Here is a 22,247-nt window from a genome sequence, read left to right on the forward strand (position 1 = left end):
AATTGCAAACGGGCAAATTATGGAACAATCCAGTGTCACATCTGCAGGAAAAAAAAAAGGGTAGGTTTTTTGACAAGAAATGCAGGCAACCAATGACAATTTGCCCTTCACAAAGAAATCAGTCAGGGCTGATGATCAAAACAATTTATTTGAGGTTTTCCACCAGATGTGATGATTTAAACTGTCCACTAGATGAAGCCGTTTTACACAGTAACATTACACATGAGCTCGGCTGCGTCCGCCTCCTCGTCAGAGTGAGCGACAGCATGGTAAAGGCCAAGCTGGACATCCCTACCAAACAAAACAAGGAGTTTAACATCACATATATCAAAAATAAAAGTGTATTCAGGTACTTCGGTTTCCAGGACGTGTTCAACAAAACAGTGTAACTATCATAACTACTTAAAAAAAACCTCATTTCTGCCATTCTGTCAACCCTAATATAACTGCCTGGCTTTTATCATTTACAGACTGTTGGTTTTCCTCAATTTCAATGTTAAAATTGTTATTTATTCTTTTTACAACATTTCCTACTGTAACTGACACATATGCTGTGATTCTTAAGTTAGGAATGATTTACTGACATGTCAACAAAGAAAGACTGTTGTATGACATTTAATGGGTACAAATGCTCCAAAGTGAAAATGACAGCTTAACTAGTAACTCACAGATTAATGTTGTACACATACAGCAATCAGACTTTATTCCAAGGATGTGCAAATTACCAGTAGCTAATGTATTGTCCTCTGTAAAATGTTGTTTTAATATTGAAACTGCAGGCAACAGTCTAGTCACCCTTTTCTTACAGCACTTGCAGTTCCTCATTTTTAAATTCATTTCAGCATGTTTATTAATTGCGAAAAAGATGAAGAATAATGGAAGTTAAATGGCATTTTATCTATCAAATCTATTTACAAAAATGACATAAAAAAAATAAACTTAGATGGTAAAAGGTGACTGTTATTGTCCTCTTCAGGTTCTGCAGTTACAAGAATATGTGACTGGTTATAGAAGAATCAGACAAAACAAACTGACATTTATTTAAGTTATTGGCAAAACAATTAAATTGGGGTCATATTTAATTTATCCACCTAGTTACCTTTTGAGTTTTGTTTCCTTCAGTCCACCTTGTTTTTCTGTGAGGAGGTGCTCTCTGGTGGACACAGCAGCAGTAAACACCACACGGTTCACTGTTCAGACATGCTTTATTAGTTCATTTTGCATACAGGAATCACAAAGTTCACTTTCCATCTTTTTTTAGTTTTGTTCACACAAACCCACACAGTGTGTCACACTTACAGCTGAAGTTGTGAACTTAATTGAACACTAACAAATGTGATTTTTTTTTTTAATGTAACTTTAACATTCTCTTTAATTTGTAAATGATGTATTTAACATGCAGTTGTTGCTCGAGAAAAGGTTTTGCGGTGGCTGTACAAAATAGTTTGCTGTTAACATTTGAGCTACCACAGGCTAACAAACTCACGGCCGACATCACTTTGCATGTAAAGTATTGATTTCGAGTGCATGTGAGTCCTTTAAAGCCCACGTTGTGTGACTAACGCGGCCATCGTGCCGGAGCTCGCGGCGTCCATGTTTCAGGGCCTCGGCGGTCACGTGACTCGCGGCCTCAGCGAGGCGGCGCCTCGTGACGACGGTCGCTCGGCGTGCTGCTCGTGACGTCACCAGCCGACACGGTTACTTCTGGAGTTTGGGATTTAAAAAAAGAAAAACTCTTTACAGCAATTAAACGCGCGTTTAGCTGCTAGCATCCAGAAAACCAGAGCGCGTCGGAGCTCCTCGACATGTTTGTTGTTGTCGGATTCCGAAGTGATCGGCTCCGTGAGAAGAAGTGATTCCGGTTCAGGAGGTTTGAACTGCTCCTCTGGAAAGGACCATTGTTGTAATCAGGTCGAGGCTGTTGTTATTCCACTTGATGACTTTCTAGAGTTTTTTTTTTTTTTTACGGGTTTACAACAGAAAAAAACGGTGCAAGCTTTTTACAGTGTCATGAAAGAAATGTCGAGGTGAGTCGTGAGGTCGCGTCCTGTTTACCAGCTTCGCTCACAAGTCCTGAAGAATAGGCTAAGAGCTAACGTTAGCCAAACTGTCACAACAACCGAGCGGCCTGCAGCCGCCGTGCTGGCGGCCGCTCGGCGCGCCTGCTCCGGACTAACGCTGCTGTACACGCGGCTTTGATTGCAGTATAATGGTTTTGTTGTTGGAACATGTCCACTCTTCAAAAGGTCGAACCGGAAAGCGAGTCATTAGTTAAACCCAATTCTTCCGTAGCAGCCAGCTAACGTCGGCTAACTTAGCTAAATGAGCTAATTTGTTAGCGCCTCCAGCCTGTTTGTAGCCTGCTGCCTCGGAGGGTTCACCGGAGGGTTCACCGGAGGGTCCACCGGAGGGTCCACCGGAGGGTCCACCGGAGGGTCCACCGGAGGGTTCACCGGAGGGTCCACCGGAGGGTCCACCACCGGAGGGTCCACCGGAGGGTCCACCGGAGGGTCCACCACCGGAGGCTCCACCGGAGGGTCCACCACCGGAGGGTCCACCGGAGGGTCCACCGGAGGGTTCACCGGAGGGTCCACCACCGGAGGCTCCACCGGAGGCTCCACCGGAGGGTCGACCGGAGGGTTCACCGGAGGGTCCACCGGAGGGTCCACCACCGGAGGCTCCACCGGAGGGTCCACCGGAGGGTTCACCGGAGGGTTCACCACCGGAGGCTCCACCGGAGGGTTGACCGTCCGTTGTTTAAGGAGCTGTGAGCCGGGCACGATGCTATCAGCGGAGTGTTTACACATGGGTTCGCGGGAATAGTAGTGGAGGAACAGCCGCTATCTGTCGGTACCGGCTGGGGTCGGGGGCCGTTTTAGAAACCTTGTTGGTGACCCGGTGACCCGGTGACATGACGTGTCGGTGTTGTGTCTGATGTGTGCTTGCACGTTGTCCCCGCAGCACCATGCCTGGTGGGCAGCAGCCTCAGAAACACTACGGCATCACTTCTGCCATCAGCCTCGCGCCCCCACGAGAACTGGACCACCAGTACACCAAGAAGCTCTGCGACGCCATGAAACCCTTTGGGGTGTTTGAAGACGAAGAGGAGTTGAACCACAGGTGAGGAACGACGTGCACACGTGTTTTATTTTGTACTTATAATAACACTGAATTTGAGCATCTTGACTTGCACCCCTTTCGTTGCCCCAATCACATGAACTGCTCTTAAACATTCAAACAAGGCCGCTCCGAGATAGCTTCGGATTGGAAGGATGTTGTCTTGTACTGCATTTTTATTTGACACACGTCTGTGTCATTGCAGCAAACGAATACCCTTGATCATTTTAACGCCTCATACTTTAGACTGCAGCTGCCTAAAGTTGTATTTTCTTTCAGACTTGCAGTTCTTGGGAAGTTGAATAACTTTGTTAAAGAATGGATTGCAGAGATCAGTGAACTAAAGGTAAGTTCTGCTGTTGTGCAGGATGTCTACTAAGGTGGGAGATGCACTTTCTATTTTAACCCATGTGTTCACAGAAGACAACCGGTGGCTTCGTGAACATTATTGTTCACATACATGCCTGTGACCCAGAGGATTGTTCACACCAGAGACCCAGTGACATCCAGTGAACTTCCAAAAATGCGTGATGTAAACAATAAACGCGGCAGCACTCGACAAAGAAACTACTTTGTTAAATTTGAGATCGCGGCAGAAAAAAGCGTCAGGTTGTGCCATCGTGAACGTTGTGTCTGAGATCGAGCCAGATGTGACAGTGATGACGCCAGTTACTCTGGCAAGTGTGTACATCATGCAGATTGAGTTGTAATTGTGGACTTGGTCTATGAGCGCGTGTTTAAAACGTTCTGCCATTGTTGTTGCTGCTTTCCAACCCACCGACCTCTGACCGCGTCACATCCCCACTTGCGTAACCAAATGGAGGCTCGAAATGCGGGACAGCCACGTACAGTGCCCGTGCAAGTGCGTAGTTAAAAGTAAATATATGTCCGGCCTAAAAGCCATGATTTCTGATGTCTTATGAAGTCATGAATCATACAGATACTCAAGAAATTGAACGCTTCCTTCTGTTCCACCATGAAGGGAGGAAAAGTCACACTGACTTCACTGTCTGTGCTTCTCCGCAGAATCTTCCACCGTCAGCTATTAGCTGTGTTGGGGGCAAGATATTTACATTTGGTTCATACCGACTCGGAGTGCACACAAAAGGTATGTGTCGTCTTTACTGTGATATTTAATATCACTAATGAAATGGCTGTTTGTTTGTTTGTTTTTTGACAGGAAAATGTCTGACAACTAAGGCGACACCTGTACTGTGTGGTTGGCTACACTGGTATTAAAAAGATAGAGGTGACAGAACATGACTGCCAAGCAGCACTCAGCCCTGTCTGAGCAGGCGTGCATCACTGTGTTGCCTTGGTTACACCAAAGCGCAACGCTGGCATTGTCATATTCCTCTGCTATTGAGTGGTTTTGAAAAGACCACTTTTGGGGTCATAAAGCTGCGTAAACACAGACTGACTATGGACTGAAGGCATCCGTGTCGTCTGACCACGTTATCTGTTTTTAAATAACAAAGGCCAGCAGTGTGATAGAGAGGTAGAACATTCGTAAGAGTTTACACGCACAACAGAAAATACATCCTGCTTTTTAGAGTTTGTTTTTCAACAAAGGTATTTAAAAAGTTATTTGGATGTGTTTTTAGCCATCAAAGTATACCATGTTTTCCATTCGTCTGAATAAGAGATGTTCAAAGCTCATCTGCAAAACTGGTCGGGACACTGGTAGTTACTTTCTTCAGTAATTGCTATCAGCTGATCTGATCCTGTTTGATGCTTTCTTTCACAAACAATGTGTTCATTAAAACAGCTTCACCTACTCATATTATAACGCCAACCAGTGTTCATGTTCTAGAAACAAGATTATATTTCAATTAACAGTATCTCCAGAGCCTGTAAGTGTAGGCCAACATAATAAGTTGAACAAACAACTTTAATTTCATCCATTATCGATGGGTCACCACATTTCCAAGCTGTTTGCTCTTACTGGTTGAAATTGCATTTAAAGTTTTTTTTCATGTTGGACATAAAGACAGGATGTTTAAATCCTGTCGTAAAAAAATATTGTTCCTTGTGAGGGATGACTTGATCAGGTTCTTTTGTCCCAGAACCTAACTTGAGTCCTTCAGTATTGCCTGTCTGCCAGTACGAGGTCTGAACTTCGGAGACACAGCTGCCAAGTCTAGACTCGAACTAAAGCCTGGAAATGAGATAACGTTGAACTAAATCCATCCAAAATAAGTTGTTTTATACCGAAGATGCTCACTATCCAAAATCCAAACAATGACATGCATATCAGTAGAGGATGTGACCTGCTGGCACACTTAAAAAAACAACAACAGGTGAAGCCTTTGTATTTGGCTACTTATTTGAAGGCCCTTGTTCAAAAGATGAAAGTATTAATATGGTATGACTCGCGGTAGTTCCTGAAACTGACACATGACATCCAGTAGAGAAGACAAATCCCTCAGTAGGAGCAGTGGACACTACAGGAAACTGATCTGCATTTCATCGGGTATATTTAGCTGATGCATTTTAATTTAAGCACATTAAAAGTTGGTCTGTAAAATTGATGGAGTGTTGCCTGTGTGTCTGGACATTTCTGCTTCATTTGACCACAAACAGTCTCCTTCAAAAGTTTGTAAGTACAGCGGAGTGAAATTCATGCTTTTGCTTCTTTAGACTTTTCAATTTGAGATTTAAAAAAAAAAGTAAAGACTGCCTTTACCTTTTAATTTGACGCTGTTTATTTATAAATTTTATATGAATTTCTATTTATCCTGAAGTGTATTAACAGCACAGTGGAGGTCACGATAAGTATAAACAGTGTAAACACAAAATAAATGAATTATTTCTGAACCTGATTTTCCACCTATATGGAAGACTTCAGGAATAATAAAAAAAAAAAATGAAGCTATTTCAGAGTTCTTTGGAGGTCGTCAGTGTCTCGCAAATACAACTCTGATGCGTTTTCTTTGTTGGTACATTTAAGGCATTTACATTGTGTTGACTGAAACTTGCAGTATTTATCAATTGGACAGTCGTACTCGGAGATTACTGCATTTTTCTGAGATGATCCCAGAGACGCCTACTTGATCTGATGTATCTCAGGCCTAGTTTTCCTTTAGCTGCTCTTCATGCTCTTTTGAGTTCAGTTGAGTTAATTACCTCGATGATGTCTTTTACCTCGAACGCAGCGACTTTATCAGTTCATTGCCATCACGAACCGTTTAACATGCCGAACCACGCTGATGGAAATGACGTGTCCTTACAGGAGCTGACATCGATGCCTTATGTGTGGCTCCACGCCACGTAGAGAGAAGTGACTTTTTCCAGTCTTTCTTTGAGAAATTGAAACAGCACGAAGAGATTAAAGATCTCAGGGTAAGCCATGTTCACATTTTGTTACTTAAACACAGGACAGTAAACAAGAGTTATCGTCTCACCATGTCCCGGATTTGTTTGTGATCATGTCGTTTGTTTGTTCCTGTTGCCGGCAGGCTGTCGAGGACGCTTTTGTACCCGTGATAAAATTCAAATTTGATGGGATTGAGGTGAGTTACTTAAATATATCTACATGTAGAGGTATTACAATTCAGTAGCTACATGCACACAACTTAAAAAAGGACAATAACCGTGTGGGAAAATCTTTTACAGGTTCATTTGTGTGTTGTTTTAGGAGTTTATAAGGGTTGTGATTCTAAAGATTGCGTCTCTTAGGCTTTTAACTCTGTGGTATCAAGTGTGTTAAGAATGATTGTTAGGATTTTCCTGTTTGGATCAGACTTTAAAAAAAAAAAAAAAAAAAACAGTTTTTTTTTTTTTAAGGCCAAGGTAGAAACTCGGGTCAATGAAAGCACCCAGAAGAGCAGGAAAGGAGACGTAACCTCTCATCTGTTATCTAAATGTGATTGCTCTAGTTTGCATTTGAAATCTTGATGAAATTTTCTTACTAAAAACATTTTAAAAGAGTCATTTAAAAGTTAATTTAAAGCAGTAATTCCATGACGGAGTTGTATGATGTTGAGCTGTTTTGTACTTGACGTGCTCTCCCGTCATCTCCGTGTGCTGCCATGTGCTGCTCGTACAACTATTCACGACAAAAATGAATGTTACGTTTCCCCCCTCAGTCCTGTATCTGTTTGATTGTGTGAACAACCGTGTTCAGATATGACAGGGTGAGCTGATCTCTCTACTGTCTCCGCCTGCACAGATCGACTTGCTTTTTGCCAGACTGGCCTTACAGTCCATTCCAGACAACCTGGACCTGCGGGGAGACTCCATCCTGAGAAACTTGGACATTCGCTGCATCCGCAGCCTTAATGGTGCGTTACATGGCTTTTCATTTCACACTGACACGAGGCCTGGTGTTGTTGCTGGCGTTGTTTTTCTGACACTGACATTTAATAAGCGTAGAATTGGAACCAGCTCATCGTGTGTCACATTTGCCGCAGCTCGTTGTTGCAGGTATCTGAATCCAAACAGAAGAAGGTTGTTTTCACGGGAAATATAAACCTTTTTTTTCTTTAGTGGGAAATTCCACATCTGTAAGAGTGTAATACGTGTCTTGACAGGATTTGACGTTTTCTCATGTTTTCTTATCACAGGCTGTCGAGTAACTGATGAAATTTTGTACTTGGTGCCAAACAAGGAAAACTTCAGGCTGACATTGAGAGCCATCAAACTGTGGGCGAAGCGTAAGTGTTCTTCAGATGACTGGTGAACTTCTGCTGCTGCTTTTTGTTCGTCTTCGTTAGCGTTTGCTGCATCCGTGGGCTGCGTTAAGTATACCTTGTATAATTATCTGTAGCTCCATTATCAGCACTGACCACCAAAACGGGTCCTACTTTAGTATAAACTTGACATGGTATAAAGTTGTGCTTGTTGTCTGAGAATCGCGTGTCGTGTGGCTGCAGGTCGAGGGATCTACTCCAACATGCTGGGGTTTCTGGGTGGAGTGTCGTGGGCCATGTTGGTGGCCAGGACCTGCCAGCTCTACCCCAACGCTGTGGCTGCCACGCTCGTCCATAAGTTCTTCTTGGTTTTCTCCAAATGGTGAGAATCGGGCCCTTTTCAATTTCTTTTTGTCCTCGTCCACATGATGGCAGTATTTCACAGTAATCCTACATTTCCTGTTGTTTCCTTCCTATAGGGAGTGGCCAAATCCTGTGCTATTGAAACAGCCTGAGGAGAGTAATCTGAATTTACCTGTGTGGGATCCCAGAGTGAGTATAACCCCAGTGTTTGATTTCCTCATGCTTACGGCGTTCTGCCTCCCCGGTTTGAATGTGTTTTGCTGTGTAGACACAGGAAACGTTATCTGGACAGAGTTCTTAAACGTTTCTTGTTTTTTTAAATTGAGCTCTGTAGCTGGAGCATAGGTCCATTTCCTTTCTCTTATTTCATGTCTCCTCATCCCTCTGTCCTCATGTGACCACGACACTGATCGGGTCCCCCATCATGAGCTCCAATGCGCTTAACTCTGCTCGGAGGAGGCTTCCCAGAGCCGCTTGGAGCAAGGAAGACTTCCTACGTGGACGTCTTTTATCAGATAGACACCCCTTCAATAGAAATTGCATTAGCAATTGAATGAAACAGATCTGGTATCTGGTTTTAGGTCACATAAAACAAATAGCAGTAATGTGTGCGGGAAATATTTAAGGACACCTTTACACCGCCTTCCCCAACGTCTTCAAAATGTGATTAGCCTTTAGCCCCGTTTGGGTAATAACTTAAATGTATGAGCATAAATTACCTACGTTTTTTTTATCTGCATGAAAATGTGAGACATCAAGGACTCTAAACAAAAAGTTAAGTAACACTTTTCTTGTTGTTCTAGTAGTAAATGGTTAGAGTTTTTAAATGGCCTTGAATGTACACATGGTGCACTTTGTAGTAATGATAGCAGGGGGTGCTAAAGATATTTATAATTCATTACAAATATTTGTATTACACATCTTTGATTGTGGTTCATGAGCAACTTGTTTCACATGTAAACAAACTGTCGATGCTGACATCAACACACCAGAGGGCGCTGCAGGTGGGCTTTATGTACATGAATCTCTTCAGTCACAGCAGGTGCAGCTATCGGTTCAGACATATTTATTGTTCCTTGGTCGGGACTTTGATATACTTGTTGTGGTCATAAACCGACTTACCCTTAACCAGTTGCCCTCTTGCCTTAATTGAAAAGTTTCTAGCCGTTGTATCTGCTGTGTCATGTTTGTTGTGTCCCTTCAGCAATAAACAAGTTTGAATTGTCTATTGGTGTTGTTTCCGTTCAGTAACGACTGCTGAGCTCTGGGCTGAAAGTTTAGTCATAAATGCAAGTTTAGAATTGTGTAATCGAATATTAAATAAAAAGTAAACACTGAAACCAGTCATTTTATGGTTGTCAGAGGGCATTGTCACATACTCTCACTTCCTCATACAGGAAAGCTAGAGCCGAGTGTCAAACTGTAATCTAAGCACACGCAACATACTCAAATCTAGTCAGCCCGATCGAGACTCAAGTCAAAATCCAGATTTGTTAATGCTTGTTGTGTAGCTGTTATTAAGGTTCAATGTGCAGATGTAATATCTCAAATGTTTTGCCATGTTGGGAAACAGAATATTTAAATAACTGACATTAATAACACGTCTGCAAACACCAGGGGAAGATAATAAAGATCATTTACAGCCCACAGACAGGAGATCCAGCCGAGCAGCCTTCAGACTAATGTCATCACATAATGTTTGAGAGGGACACAAATGGTTTCCACAAACCAAACAAAATGTAAACAAGGGACATGAAGGCAGTAAAGAGAATTGGGATGTACCTTGTGTATGCGCGTGTGTGTAGGAGGTGTGTGTGTGTGTGTGTGAGGAGGGGGGGTAACGTTGCTCTTTTCCTTCAGCCTTGTGGGTGGAAGAATGCTGACATGTTGACGAAGGCTCTCGTTTCTGTAGTGAAACCAATCTCGGTCCCCCATACCGTGTCCTCTCCTTCTTTCTTTTTTTTTTAGGTGAACCCGTCTGACAGATACCACCTGATGCCCATCATCACACCTGCCTACCCCCAGCAGAACTCCACGTACAACGTCTCCACGTCAACACGCACCATCATGAGCGAGGAGTTCAAATACGGTAAAGACGACTCGGCGCTGTAGAACTGGAAACTGCGTCTTGAACTCTCCGACCTCATCCGTGTCTGTCTCTGTGTCTCTCTGTCTCGTCATGAACAGGTCTCAGCGTCACAGACGAGATACTTCAGGGCAAAGCAGAATGGTCCAAACTCTTTGAGCCACCCAACTTTTTCCAAAAGTACAAGTAGGTGTTGATTTCTTCAGATACATAATTTATTTACTTTCTTCTGCTGCATATGAAATATTGCAGTTCTTTAAGCCACCAGCTTGTTAAAGAATAAGCTGTGTGGAGATGAGCCGACATCTTGGCAGGCTGTAAACTGTTTGAATCTGATGCAACTTCTTTTTTTTTCCGACCAACTTATTGTTGACACTTTTTTGGTTGAACAGATTTGAGTCATCCTAACTGTGGTCAGTAAGAGTTGGGTAGATTCGTTTTGTTTTTCCAAAGAGCCTCCCACACACTTCAGACAACACAGCTGAGCTTTCTGCCAGCTTCAGCTTCTGCTGCTGCTGCTCCACTGGAGCTACTTTCTACTGGAGCGATGGTGCGACTGTAAATAGTTCATGTTCAGCTGTGTGGCACAAAGAACCAACATGCTGCTGAATCTCCCCGTTCAGTGATTAATAAGTCATTTGCACTAGAATAAGGTTGAGGATATTACTCTTAACCAAAACTTGTTTTCCATCATTCCTAAATTACCTCTATCATGACTCTTACTGGGTTTAGTCAAGTTTCTTGGCTTATGTTGTGTGTGTTGTTTTTTTTTGCTGCAGGCATTACATCGTTCTGACTGCCAGCGCATCCACAGAAGAAAACCACTTAGAATGGTGAGTGTCAAAGGTCACGGTTTCTAGTCTGTTTATGAGGTGAAGCCGGTGTCACCTTTCATTGTGTTTAAATTGCATTGGTACATTTCAACTGTGTCAACCAGCACAACATTGTTGAGGGTTTTCTGGTGGATTTTTTTTCCATTGTATTGAATAAATGTGTTGTAAATCCTGCACACAATATTGTCAAACAAATATAATTCACGCAGCCGGGAAGCATTGTGCTCTACTCCAAAGATCATGTGTCACCGCGCCTTCCACGAACACATGCTGATGTTTTCCTCCAGGATCGGCCTGGTGGAGTCGAAGATCCGCGTCCTGGTGGGGAACCTGGAGAGGAATGAGTACATCACGCTGGCTCACGTCAACCCACAGTCCTTCCCGGGGTCCAAAGACAACCGCAACGAGTGAGTCCGGCTTCATCCGCGCACGCCATCAGCTCAGTGAAGTCGGTGCTCCGCTGACAAAATGTTGTGTTTCTGCAACAGGAACGAGTTTGTGTCCATGTGGTTCATCGGGATCATCTTCAAGAAGGTGGAGAACGCAGAGAGCGTGAACATTGACCTGACGTATGACATCCAGTCCTTCACAGACACCGGTAGGTCCGCTCACATCACCGGCAACTCTCTGGGAAGAAAAATCAATCTGCTGCTTCTTAATTTAATCAAGCATTTCATAAAACCAAATGGACAGCAGCTTATTTCATGTGGCAGCATTACCACACACACACACACACTGTTTATAACCATGAAGTTACATTAATGAATGGGTTGAAGATTTACTGTAAATACTATGAAATGTCTTTTATCTTTTTCAGTCAGTGAGGCTTGCTATTAACATTTATTATAAAAAAAAAAAAAATGACATAACTTTCCAAAACACTGGTTTAGTTAGAGTCTTTAAAGTACGGTGGAGATCTTTAGTCATGTGATTAACAGAGGCACAAGGCTTGTGGTACATTATAAAGCCTCATTACAGGAGCTTTAGTTCCCTGTATTCATAGCAAAAACAATCCTCACTATTTCTGGCAGGTCTTCTGTTGCTGCTTCAGTGGAACAAGTGTTTGGGGGGAAAAAAGTAATGAACTGAGGTTTTCTGTTCACATTTTAGCGAGTCAAACTACAAGAAATGAGCAGCTCTGCTTTGCGCAACATATTAAGTGTAACAAACATTCGCAGCAGGAGGGAGTCCACCTTAACGTGACGTTGTTCTCTACAGTGTACAGACAAGCCAACAACATCAACATGCTGAAGGACGGGATGAAGATTGAAGCCACACATGTGAAGAAGAAGCAGCTGCATCAGTACCTTCCTCCTGAACTGGTGCAGAAGAAGAAGAGGGTGAGATGCATGAACCGGTGCACGACGTCACTTCGACCGTCATTGTGTCTCGTGTCACTTCCTCGACCGAACGCTCTCCTCTCTCCTGCAGAGCATAGCGGAGTTGAACCGCAACTCCAACGGCGGGAGCTCTAAGCGGATCTCTCTGGACAGCAGTCACCTGGACAGCTCCAGAGACACAGACTCAGGGACTCCCTTCAACTCTCCACCCTGCAAACCCGCTCAGCCTGCATCTGACACAGATGACAGGTAACACATCCCTCTTGTCTGACTTTTAGTTCCACTTTTGTGACCTGCACTATTTCTTTTATGTCCCTAGATGTTCTGTTCCTCATTTTTGTTCTACAATGACCCGGCTTAAATTCGCTAAATGAAGCTGAGGTTCTTTCTGCTGTGTATTTTTGCAGCATCAGCCCTCCCAAGCAGCTTTTTATGGAGACCTCCCCAGCACCCGGCGCGGAACCCGGCGCGGAACCCGGAGCCGAAGCTGGCGCGGAACCTGGCGCGGAACCCGGCGTGGAACCCGGCGCAGCATCTGGCGCAGAACCCGGCGCAGCACCTGCTGATGAAGACCAGGGCATGTCCATCCCTGTCATTGGCTCAAGTGAGTTGAAAATGTCACAGATTATTACGCACATGCAATGTTTTGAGTATAAAAAAAGGAAAGCGGGTTTCTAATCGAAAAATTTCACATTTTATGTTTCATTTCACAAATACCAGCAAAAATGTTTAACTTAATAAACCAAACACATGTTCACATTGAAAATGTAGAAAGTATAAAACATGCCCTCCTTAAGATGTGGTTGAATCCTCTTGATCTGATGTCTTCACGTCCGTCTCCTCCCGAAGAGCCTCCGGTTAAGACGAGGCCTCCGTCGCCTCCGGCCAGCAGCTCCGTCAGCGCAGCGCCGAGCGGGAGCGTCGCGCCCAACGCCACCAGCAGCCCCAAAGAGGAGCCCAACGGCCTGGAGGACTCGGTCAACGGAGCTCCTGCCAAGAGACCACACTCGCCCACACAAGAGGACCTAGACAAGAGGCACAAAGACACAGAGGTGAGAACGGAGCTCCGACACTTTCAGCCGATTTCAGCTTCATCACAGGTTTAAGGTGTCTCGTGAGTGACGCTGTTCTGCGTTTCGCTGTAGGTGGCGTCCAACGACGACTGCACATTCAAAGAGCCATACCCACCCACCTCGGACTCCTTCACGCACGGAGAAGGACCTAATGCTGTAGGTGTCCCTCCGTCTGCCTCTGTTCACTGTTTAATGTTCAGTCGGAGCTACAAACTCACATTTTGTCTTGTGTTCATCGTCAGACTTCTGTTACTGGATCAAAGGCGAAGCCCATTCCAACCATCGATACCTCAAGAACACAGGTAACCTCCCTCCGTTCCACCTGATTGGTTTCCTCTCTGTGCTGGACTTAAAGCAGGTATTAGATTAAGTGTGGAGATCTATAATGTGGCTGTTTTCCGAGCACAGAGACTTCCCAGCATGGAGCTGCCTGACGCCTCCTCACCTCTCCCAGCCAGCAACAGCTGCCGCGTCGTCAAGAATTCCATTAAACTGGCTCTCAACCGCCACAAGTGAGTTTCACCTGTTGCTTTTTGTCAGGCGTCTGAGGTGCAGGCCAAACTGTGGTTATTTGGATTTCTGATGTGCTAAGCTGTTTGTTTCCGTGTGCGTCTGCAGCATCACACCTCCCAAGCCCCCCGTGTTCGAGGGCACCCTCGCCGCCGACGCGCCTCCTGCCAGCGAAGAAAAGGGCATGTCCATTCCTGTCATCGGCTCAAGTGAGTGTCCGTTTCCCCCTCTCAGGACTGATAACTGTCGTCACGGTGACGTTCCTCAGAAGGTTTGATTTTGACGAGGAAACGTGTCTAATAATTTTGCGGCGATAAAGACAACCCTTAAACGACTGTAACAAAATATTTGACGATCTTTAAACAAGACAAAAACTAAACTAAACGACCATTCTCATAAAACCAAAAACTGCGTGTTAATGACTGTATTACCAAAAATCAAAACTGCACTTAACAACTATAATAAAATACTTTTTGACGAACAAAATAAAAATGACAATAAAAACTATCAATCTTTTTTATATAACAAAAAAAATAAACAACCGTACCAAATATGTATATATTTTTTTCTAATACATGTTGACGACTGCCTTTATAAAGACAACCAACTACACGAAACCGATAAAACAAAAATATTAGGCTGTTTTAACAAAACAAAAACAACACTTAGCAACTACAACAAAACCTTTGTTGAAAACCTTTTTCCCCGAGGCGCCGTAACCTCAGCGAACCGCTTCATGGATGTTTACAAACCAAACAACGTCTAATGATGCAGGACAGCACGCGCTCTGTTTTACGACGTCCTGCACATATTAAACTGATACACAGAAATGATGTGTGCTTGATAAGATGTGTTCTGTTTAAGATCAACACTGCCAGAGAAACTCCAGTGATCAGCACTTCCTTTAAGCCCTTCACAATAAAAGCATCCAGCTAGTATGTCAGTACCACAGCTCTGATAATAACAGCAGTGATCCCCTCCTTTGGGGCTGCAGTGGAAACACGTCATCTTGGCTTGGCACGGCACGGCACGGCACGGCGCTGTTAAAGCAGACCAACTAGGCCTCGTGGAGAAAAAAAACTCACAAGTTGTACATACAAGTATTAAAAAGCGATGCGACGTCTCTGAGTTTGAACCATGAATGTGTCTGCTGTAAAGAAGTGAACACCACAAAGATGTAGAAAACGTAGGCTTCAAAACCAAACTGTAAAACTAAGACGAAATGAAAATCAGTTTGAACAATGACCTGGGTTTTTGTCGTCCTCTTCTATAGAACATGTGGCCTCCAAACACGTGGCGCCCCCCGTCGGCAGCTCCATCCCCACGCTGGTGAGCCGAGGGTCCGACCCTCTGAACGGAGCGGCCTCCAAGAGACCCCTCTCCCCCTCTCTGGAGGAACAGGCCAAGAGGCTGAAAGAAACAGAGAAGGCCAGAATCCACATAGCCTGAGCAACACGGCCGGCAGAACTGGATTCACACGCACACGCAGAGGTATGGGCTTTACAGTCGAGTCGAACACGCCAAGTCGACTTCACACGGGGAGCGGGAGCGCCGTCGGGTCGCTCGGTCTCCCGGTGTGAAGCAGCCGGACAGACACCTCACCTCAAATCTTTCAGAGTATGGGTTGGCCAGTGGATAGCGGGATTCGGCCGACGCTATCACCGAGTCACCGAGATCTGACCTGAGAGCTAAAGCAGCCGTTTGTTGTTTTTGTTTTTTTACTCCTCCTCTCCCTCCATGTTTAAAAAATGTACAGAAGGAAAGTGAGCTGTTCTTCTTTTCAATTTCCCTTTTTTCCAGTTAACATGTTTTAAAAAAAACAAAAACATTTATCGACGCCTGCTACACACTCTTCTGGTGTATGCTGATTTCCCCCCCCCCTCTTAATTTTCTTTTCTCCCAAACAGAAAACCTGTACAGTAAATGTTGATGTACATAACTTTTTGTCTTAAAAAGAAAGAAGCAAAAGATCACTGTTAAGTCTTTTGACCATTCTATTGTAGTTTTATCTAAAAAGAAAAAAAAACAAGTTTAAAAAAAAAAAGTGTAATTTTTGGTTTTGTTTTGTTTTTTCTCTACTGCTTGTCTCCAGCCCTGGATATTTTTTGTAGACACTGTAAAGGTTTGGATACAGTTACAGGGAGGATTTATTGAGGGTTTGCTTGGATATGACAGAAATCACAACCACAACTCTTTGGACCAGCGCGACTCCCCGGAGAGGGACTCCAGGTTACATATAGGGCTTGCAGTGTGTAGGTGATCGTAGAGGCCCTGTGACATCAGCAAGGAAATCATCGTCACGACAACAGGAAGTGTTTTCTGGAAGCGGCGATGTTCTCGGTCGTTGTTTAGCTCTCGGACGGATCGGCGCAGAACGTGCGGAGAACCATATCAGAGTGTGATGTACGTTGATCCCGGTGTTCAGAGGAGCTGCAGCGTCTCGCCTCCTGCTTGTCTCGGACTAAAATGCTTGATGCACACGCTGCTTCGTGGCACGTCAGAGCGGAAACGCGAGTTTAGACGGTCCCAAGGAAGTGTTTCAATGTCAGTTTTGTGTACGTACCTGTGATTGACTGATTGTCTGACGCCTAACTTTAACCTCTAGTCCATCAGGAGGACTAAACAACGACAAAAAAAAGTACTTTGTTCGGGATACTGTCCGACCCCACCCCCCTTACACACACACACACACACACACACACACACACACACACACACACACACACACACACACACACACACACACACCCAGTTCACCGTGGTCTGTTTGCTTGTCCCTGATGAAACCAGGTCCTGGTTGTGAGCGTGTTTCTTGTCCATTTGAAAGTTTGTGGTGCTTCGTGAGAAAAAAAAGGTTCGCAGCTTTTTGATGAGTTGTGTGTGTGTGTGTGTGTGTGTGTGTGTGTGTGTATATATGTGTGCGCGTGCGCTTGTGTGTGCGCATCATCTACGGTTGACTGTGTGAGCGTGCATGCACCGATGGCTGTTTGTGTTGGAGAGAGACAGAATTCCCTTCATTTTGGGTGTTAACCCTCTGCGCCTCCTGTGGAGGTTCTTAAAAAGCATCTCCTGGGGCCACAAGTGATGGGTGAGGGGGGTCAGGAGACAACTTTTGTTCTTGCCTTGGGCCCCAACCCTCCGTCTTGAAGCTGGGCGTCTCCGTGTTTGACTTCAGCACAGAGGATATATGTATACAGCCACAGGTAAAGTGATGCTGACGAGGCGCCCTCTTCATCGGAGCAGGTCGAGAGTTGGGACGCAGGCTTTTTTTCCAGCATCAGTTTCCCCAACTAAATGTACAGAGGACAGTTTTTTTCAAATGGCATATTCTTCATTATTGGGGGTTTTCTTATCACTTTATTTATATTTGCATATTTGTACCATGTGATTTTTTTTTTTTTTTTTTTTTTTTTTTTTTTTTTTTTTTTTTAATAGCATTCATAGCAGGTAGGTCTTTTTTTGAATAAAATCTGCACCACTCTGTTTCAGACAACTCATCTTTTGCTGTTTGGAAACATTTAACAAAAACAGGTCATTTAGATGTTTGTTTCTAAAATGTATTGAAAGGGTATTTTTGTATGTGTTTATCACTTCCTTTAATTGAATCCGTACACCCATTAAACCCCTAAAAAAACGATGCTGTGTCTGTGTTTTTTTTTAAATTTATTTCTGCATCCTTTACATTTCTACATTTTTTTGTCACGTGAGGCTGCACTGACAGCACTGTTGGTGTTTTAAAGACCTACACACCTTGTTGTCTTTCCTGAAAAGTATTTACCTTTCCGTGTCAGTTCATGTAGATAAACAAAATACACCTTACTCCTCAGAATTAGACAAATGACAGGAACTCTGGATAGTCAAATATTTTGACAAAATAGGTTTCACTTGTAGAAAATGGCATCAATACAACTGTTGAGTTCTTAAATGGTTTAATCTACTAAATTAACTTGTGAAGCTGTTTAGTCAGATATTGTTTCAAAGGTCAAAAATCAACTTGGCAGTTTTTAAACCAACTAGACAGTAACGTAAACAATCTCATGAATACGGGTCAAAACCTTAACTCTGTGATCTTTGAAAAACCAGGAGGTCAGAACTATTTTCTACTTTTCTAACCATCTGGAAAAGGGAAAAAGTTCCCTACGCAAATGAATTTATTATTATTTTGTTCGCTTTATTATAGAGTGGTTATTTTAACTTGGCATAATGATTGGAAACAAGTGGGGGAAAAGCTAACTATCTGCATACCAGCCGCTCTACAGCTCACTAATTGATTAATTACTCCTCAGCTGGACACGGACTACTTTTTGGCCGAGAGCAATGCATAGTAACTCTGCATATTGCCCGAGCAAAATGTGAGTTTTACACTGTTTTTGCACAGATTAAAGAAAAGAAAACGTAATGTCTGGGTTTGTGAACTTTAGAGAATGTTTTTTTTCTAATTAGTTTTTACAGAACCAGACGAGCTTTCACTCATATAAGCGCCGCACGGTCTCCTCCGGTGTGGGAGGCTCCACTCCGCTCCGCTCCTCTCCGCTGCGGTGGGAGGCGGGCCCGCCGGCGGGGCGGGGCGGGGGGGGCGGAGTGAGCCCTGCCAGCTCTCCTGCTTGTGAGTCACGAGGCTTGTGATTCGCTGGTTTCAGACGGAGGACCGGTGACGGAGGGGAATTCCCCCCGCCAGCCTCGTCCAACAAAAAATACTTTTCTGCCTGCTGTCACTCATTCAGCTCGAGGTTCTCCTGAGTGACATCCACCAGCGACACTGCCGACAGTGAGCGAGTGTGTGCATCATGGATGGTGAGTACAAACAACCTTTATTTACTTTACAGTAACAACGGGGACAATGTGTGCAGTGAGAGGTGTAGAAATAAGTACTGATAACCACACCTGTGTACCTGTGTCGTTCAAAAACACGTAAACGCGTACTTACTGTACACATGTATAAATAAATATATATATATATATGTATATGTATATATACAAGATTAAATCTGTAATTATCGCCTTCGACATGAGCACTAGTATTTAATCCTTAGGTTCAACCATATTTGGGATTATTTATTTGTTCACCAACTCTATGGACTTCCTCCTTGTTGCAATGATTGGCGTGTTGTTGGTCGACTGGTCGAACAGACCGTTACAGACCAGTTTGAATTAAAATGATATTATTTGTCAGCGTCTCTACTATTCGGTCCAGTTTTGTGTTCCTGATCTGCACATGTATTTGTCTAATTTGTTCCTCTATGTCTCCTTGTCCTCCTCAGTTCTTATGCCCTCCATGCTAGAGGACAATCCTTGCCTGAGTAAGTTTATTTCATGAACACTTGTGTCCCGATCAGCTGCCTGTCAAAACGTATCATTATCACATAAGTCTAAACTTATCAGTGCAAAAGAAACATTGAATATGTAGAGTGTTGTTTCACTTCCTCTTTTTGTTTGACTGGTAAGCATGACTTATTCAGGTCTATGCTGTGAGCATGTGAGAAGCAGGCGCTCCTTCTCTTTACTGTTCGTGGTTTATTTATGTCTTCTGTGAGAAATGTGTTTGAGCCACTGCATCTTTTGGTTTTGTGCTCGGAGCTGCAAAATGAGGAAAGCAGAACACGGCTGTCGTTTTTGGCAAACGTACTGTACATTCACTCAATTATGTCAGAAATGCAACTTGACTTGTTTCACAAGCGCTCGTCGCTTTGGCTGTCATGTCCGAGAAAAAAAAAAAAGCACTTTTTTTTGTGTTGTTAAATCAGTAACGGCAAAAAAAACACTTCCCGGATCAGTTTTAGTTCCTCCCTCACACTCGGGCGTCATGTGTTGTTTCATACAAAAGGGGTCAAAGTTGCACAGACAAACTTATTTCTTTGCTTTGATTTGAATGCATTGAACAGTTGAGAGTCTGCGTTCATAGTGAGCTCTGATTTCAGAGGCCCGGACGTCTAGTCAGGCTCAGTGGCTGGAAAAGTGGAGGATTTTTACACATCTAGGATACAAAAAATGGTTCTTTTACTTGCAGCCGTTGTCAGGATGTAGATACCACTGTTAGAGAATACCTGTCGGTATGCTGAGAATCAAAATCAGGCTTCGTGTCAACCATAATACGTTGGGTTTTTTTTTGTAGTCCGGAGGCTACAGGTGTCTCAGACGCTGAAACTAAAGCAGCCGAATGCAACTCAGCCGGCATTCATTTTATCGTGTTTTGCGGTCAAAAAGACCTCTGTGAAAAACATGACATTTTCTGCCCAGTTTTAAAGTGTCATCTACACCTGCAGCTCACCAAGTCAGTACTTCCTGGTTTAATTATCAGAAATAATGGCCATTATCTGAGCATATATTAACTTGTTGACTCAGAGAGTTGTCAGATGCAGATTCCTCAAGCCATCTTTCCTCCCCTGGTGTTACCAGACCCACATTCACTGGGAATAGATGGGTCTGGTCTCACTCTGCATGCACTGTAACTCCCACAGCTGCAATTAAATGTCGAACAAACACACTTGACTTTAACTTAGCCGCCTCCCACTGCTCGCTGATTGGTCCGCCACGAGCGGCTGCACGAACCTTGATGCGAACGGGGTTTCCAGACTGTAATCGTTAATGTGTGTACGGACTGCTCACGGTGATCTCCTACTGTCCCGTCAGTGACTGAGCCGGCGATCCAGATCTTCGAGCAGCCCAAGCAACGGGGGATGCGCTTCAGGTACAAGTGTGAGGGTCGCTCGGCCGGCAGCATCCCCGGAGAGAAGAGCTCGGACAACAACAGGTCGTACCCGACTCTGCAGGTCAGCCGGAGCTACGTTAACCTCTTCTTACATGTCTGTCAATGTGTGGAAGTTCACACAGAGCACATTGGGTCGTAGGGACGTGTTCACGTGTGCATAGATGTCCGTCAACACGCACGTCTCGTCCACAGATCCTGAACTACTGTGGGAAGGGGAAGGTGCGCGTCTACCTGGTGACCAAGAACGAGCCGTACCGGCCGCATCCGCACGACCTGGTCGGGAAGGACTGCAAGGACGGATTCTATGAGGCCGAGTTCGGACCGGACCGCAGAGTGATCGCGTGAGTCCCCCCCCCCCCCCCCCCCCCCCCCTTCCACCACCCCCCTCACACACACTCACACACACAAACTTTGTTTTCTCCCTCTGACATGCAACAAATATGAGTGATGTCACTCGGGGATTTCCCATACTGCCATCCTCATCACAGACATGGTTTGACAAATATGCTTCGTGTGTGTGTGTGTGTGTGTGTGTGTGTGTGTGTGTGTGTGTGTGTGTGTGTGTGTGTGTGTGTGTGTGTGTGAATGAGTCAGTATCTTTTTCTGCGTGTAGTTTAGAAACCCCTGGTAGACCTCTGCAGTGGTTTGAGGATGAGTTGAACCGCTGCAGCAGATCTTCATGAAACACGATCTGAGAGTCGGCCATCAATAATGTGTTTGTCGTAAAGTGCTTTACGTGCTAAACCGGCCGGGTGAGAACGGTTGCATCGTCGCTCTGTCCGTCACACTCAGCAGCATCTTTTTGTTTTTGATTTGGGATCTTCCTCCGCTCAGGTGGTTTTGTTTATTTGAGTCGGCGCCTGTCAAGTTTCTCACGATGTTGTTGTGTTGTTATTGACGCAGTTTCCAGAATCTGGGGATCCAGTGCGTGAGGAGGAGGGGAAGTGAAGGAGGCGATCGTGCAGAGGATCACCAGAGGAATCAACGCCTTCAACGGTGAGTCCTCCGTCATCGTCACAACCGACCCGGCTGCAGCGGTTTCATGTCAGATCCTGACGAGCGCCGACTCTGCAGGTCCGATAGTGATATCAGTAGAAGAAACAAAGACGATCACATCATGGCTTACTGAACCTCACCCCTCTAAAAATCAGCCAGTGTATCCGAAGCTGCTGCAAACACTCACTTTAGAACATTTAATGTGTATTAGTCCGCAGCTGAAAATAGTCCCCGAACAAATGGAACATCATATTTAAAGACTTTCCTCCACAAAAACTGTAGTTTTGGTCATAATTTAACGGAAAAGAGTTGCTGTTTGGACTTTGGACTTTAATAGGATTTGTTGTCAGGACCAAAACACTCGAATTTGTCTGTGAAAATCAAGAAATACGTCCTCTCTTTTATGCGTGTGTGTGTGTGTTTCATGCCGTCACTGCGGCGACTCTTAAAAAAAAAAAACAAGTGACTCTGGAAAAATGAGCGTTAAAATGAGTTCGTCCCCGAATGAGGTCTCAAACCAGCCAACAGGACGTCCAGGTGACGAGAGTCTACCCAAGAAATCACAGCACTTCCCTGCATACTAAATACT

The 22,247-nt window shown here is 44.3% G+C and overlaps 2 protein-coding genes across 4 annotated transcripts; both read left to right on the forward strand.

Annotated features, from left to right (window-relative positions):
- Nucleotides 1-1,662: 1,662 nt before the first annotated feature.
- Nucleotides 1,663-17,382, forward strand: papolg (poly(A) polymerase gamma). Of its 3 annotated transcripts, XM_069174687.1 has the most exons (24): nucleotides 1,663-2,027; nucleotides 2,962-3,120; nucleotides 3,397-3,463; nucleotides 4,144-4,225; nucleotides 6,350-6,459; nucleotides 6,576-6,629; nucleotides 7,289-7,400; nucleotides 7,683-7,772; nucleotides 7,992-8,130; nucleotides 8,228-8,300; nucleotides 10,080-10,200; nucleotides 10,299-10,383; nucleotides 10,977-11,030; nucleotides 11,318-11,437; nucleotides 11,519-11,628; nucleotides 12,249-12,370; nucleotides 12,462-12,619; nucleotides 12,778-12,974; nucleotides 13,220-13,422; nucleotides 13,516-13,599; nucleotides 13,686-13,745; nucleotides 13,852-13,955; nucleotides 14,062-14,162; nucleotides 15,227-17,382. In XM_069174687.1, the coding sequence occupies exons 1-24, from the start codon at nucleotides 2,011-2,013 to the stop codon at nucleotides 15,400-15,402; spliced, it is 2,598 nt and encodes an 865-aa protein (XP_069030788.1). In that variant the 5' UTR covers nucleotides 1,663-2,010; the 3' UTR covers nucleotides 15,403-17,382. The 3 variants fall into 3 exon arrangements, with proteins under 3 accessions (XP_069030788.1, XP_069030789.1, XP_069030790.1); XM_069174688.1 differs by lacking the exons at nucleotides 14,062-14,162; nucleotides 15,227-17,382 and having other exon boundaries at nucleotides 13,852-13,959; XM_069174689.1 differs by lacking the exons at nucleotides 8,228-8,300; nucleotides 10,080-10,200; nucleotides 10,299-10,383; ... (10 more) ...; nucleotides 14,062-14,162; nucleotides 15,227-17,382 and having other exon boundaries at nucleotides 7,992-8,134.
- A 1,301-nt stretch (nucleotides 17,383-18,683) lies between these two features.
- LOC138213546 (proto-oncogene c-Rel-like) lies at nucleotides 18,684-21,695 on the forward strand. Its single transcript, XM_069174718.1, has 5 exons — nucleotides 18,684-18,747; nucleotides 19,215-19,253; nucleotides 20,584-20,723; nucleotides 20,855-21,003; nucleotides 21,566-21,695. The coding sequence occupies exons 1-5, from the start codon at nucleotides 18,741-18,743 to the stop codon at nucleotides 21,660-21,662; spliced, it is 432 nt and encodes a 143-aa protein (XP_069030819.1). The 5' UTR covers nucleotides 18,684-18,740; the 3' UTR covers nucleotides 21,663-21,695.
- The last annotated feature ends 552 nt before the right edge of the window (nucleotides 21,696-22,247 follow it).

This window comes from Embiotoca jacksoni, unplaced genomic scaffold, assembly GCF_022577435.1.
Source record: "Embiotoca jacksoni isolate LCO1_2020_lvr unplaced genomic scaffold, fEmbJac1.0.p SCAF_60, whole genome shotgun sequence".
NCBI classification, from domain to species: Eukaryota; Metazoa; Chordata; class Actinopteri; family Embiotocidae; genus Embiotoca; species Embiotoca jacksoni.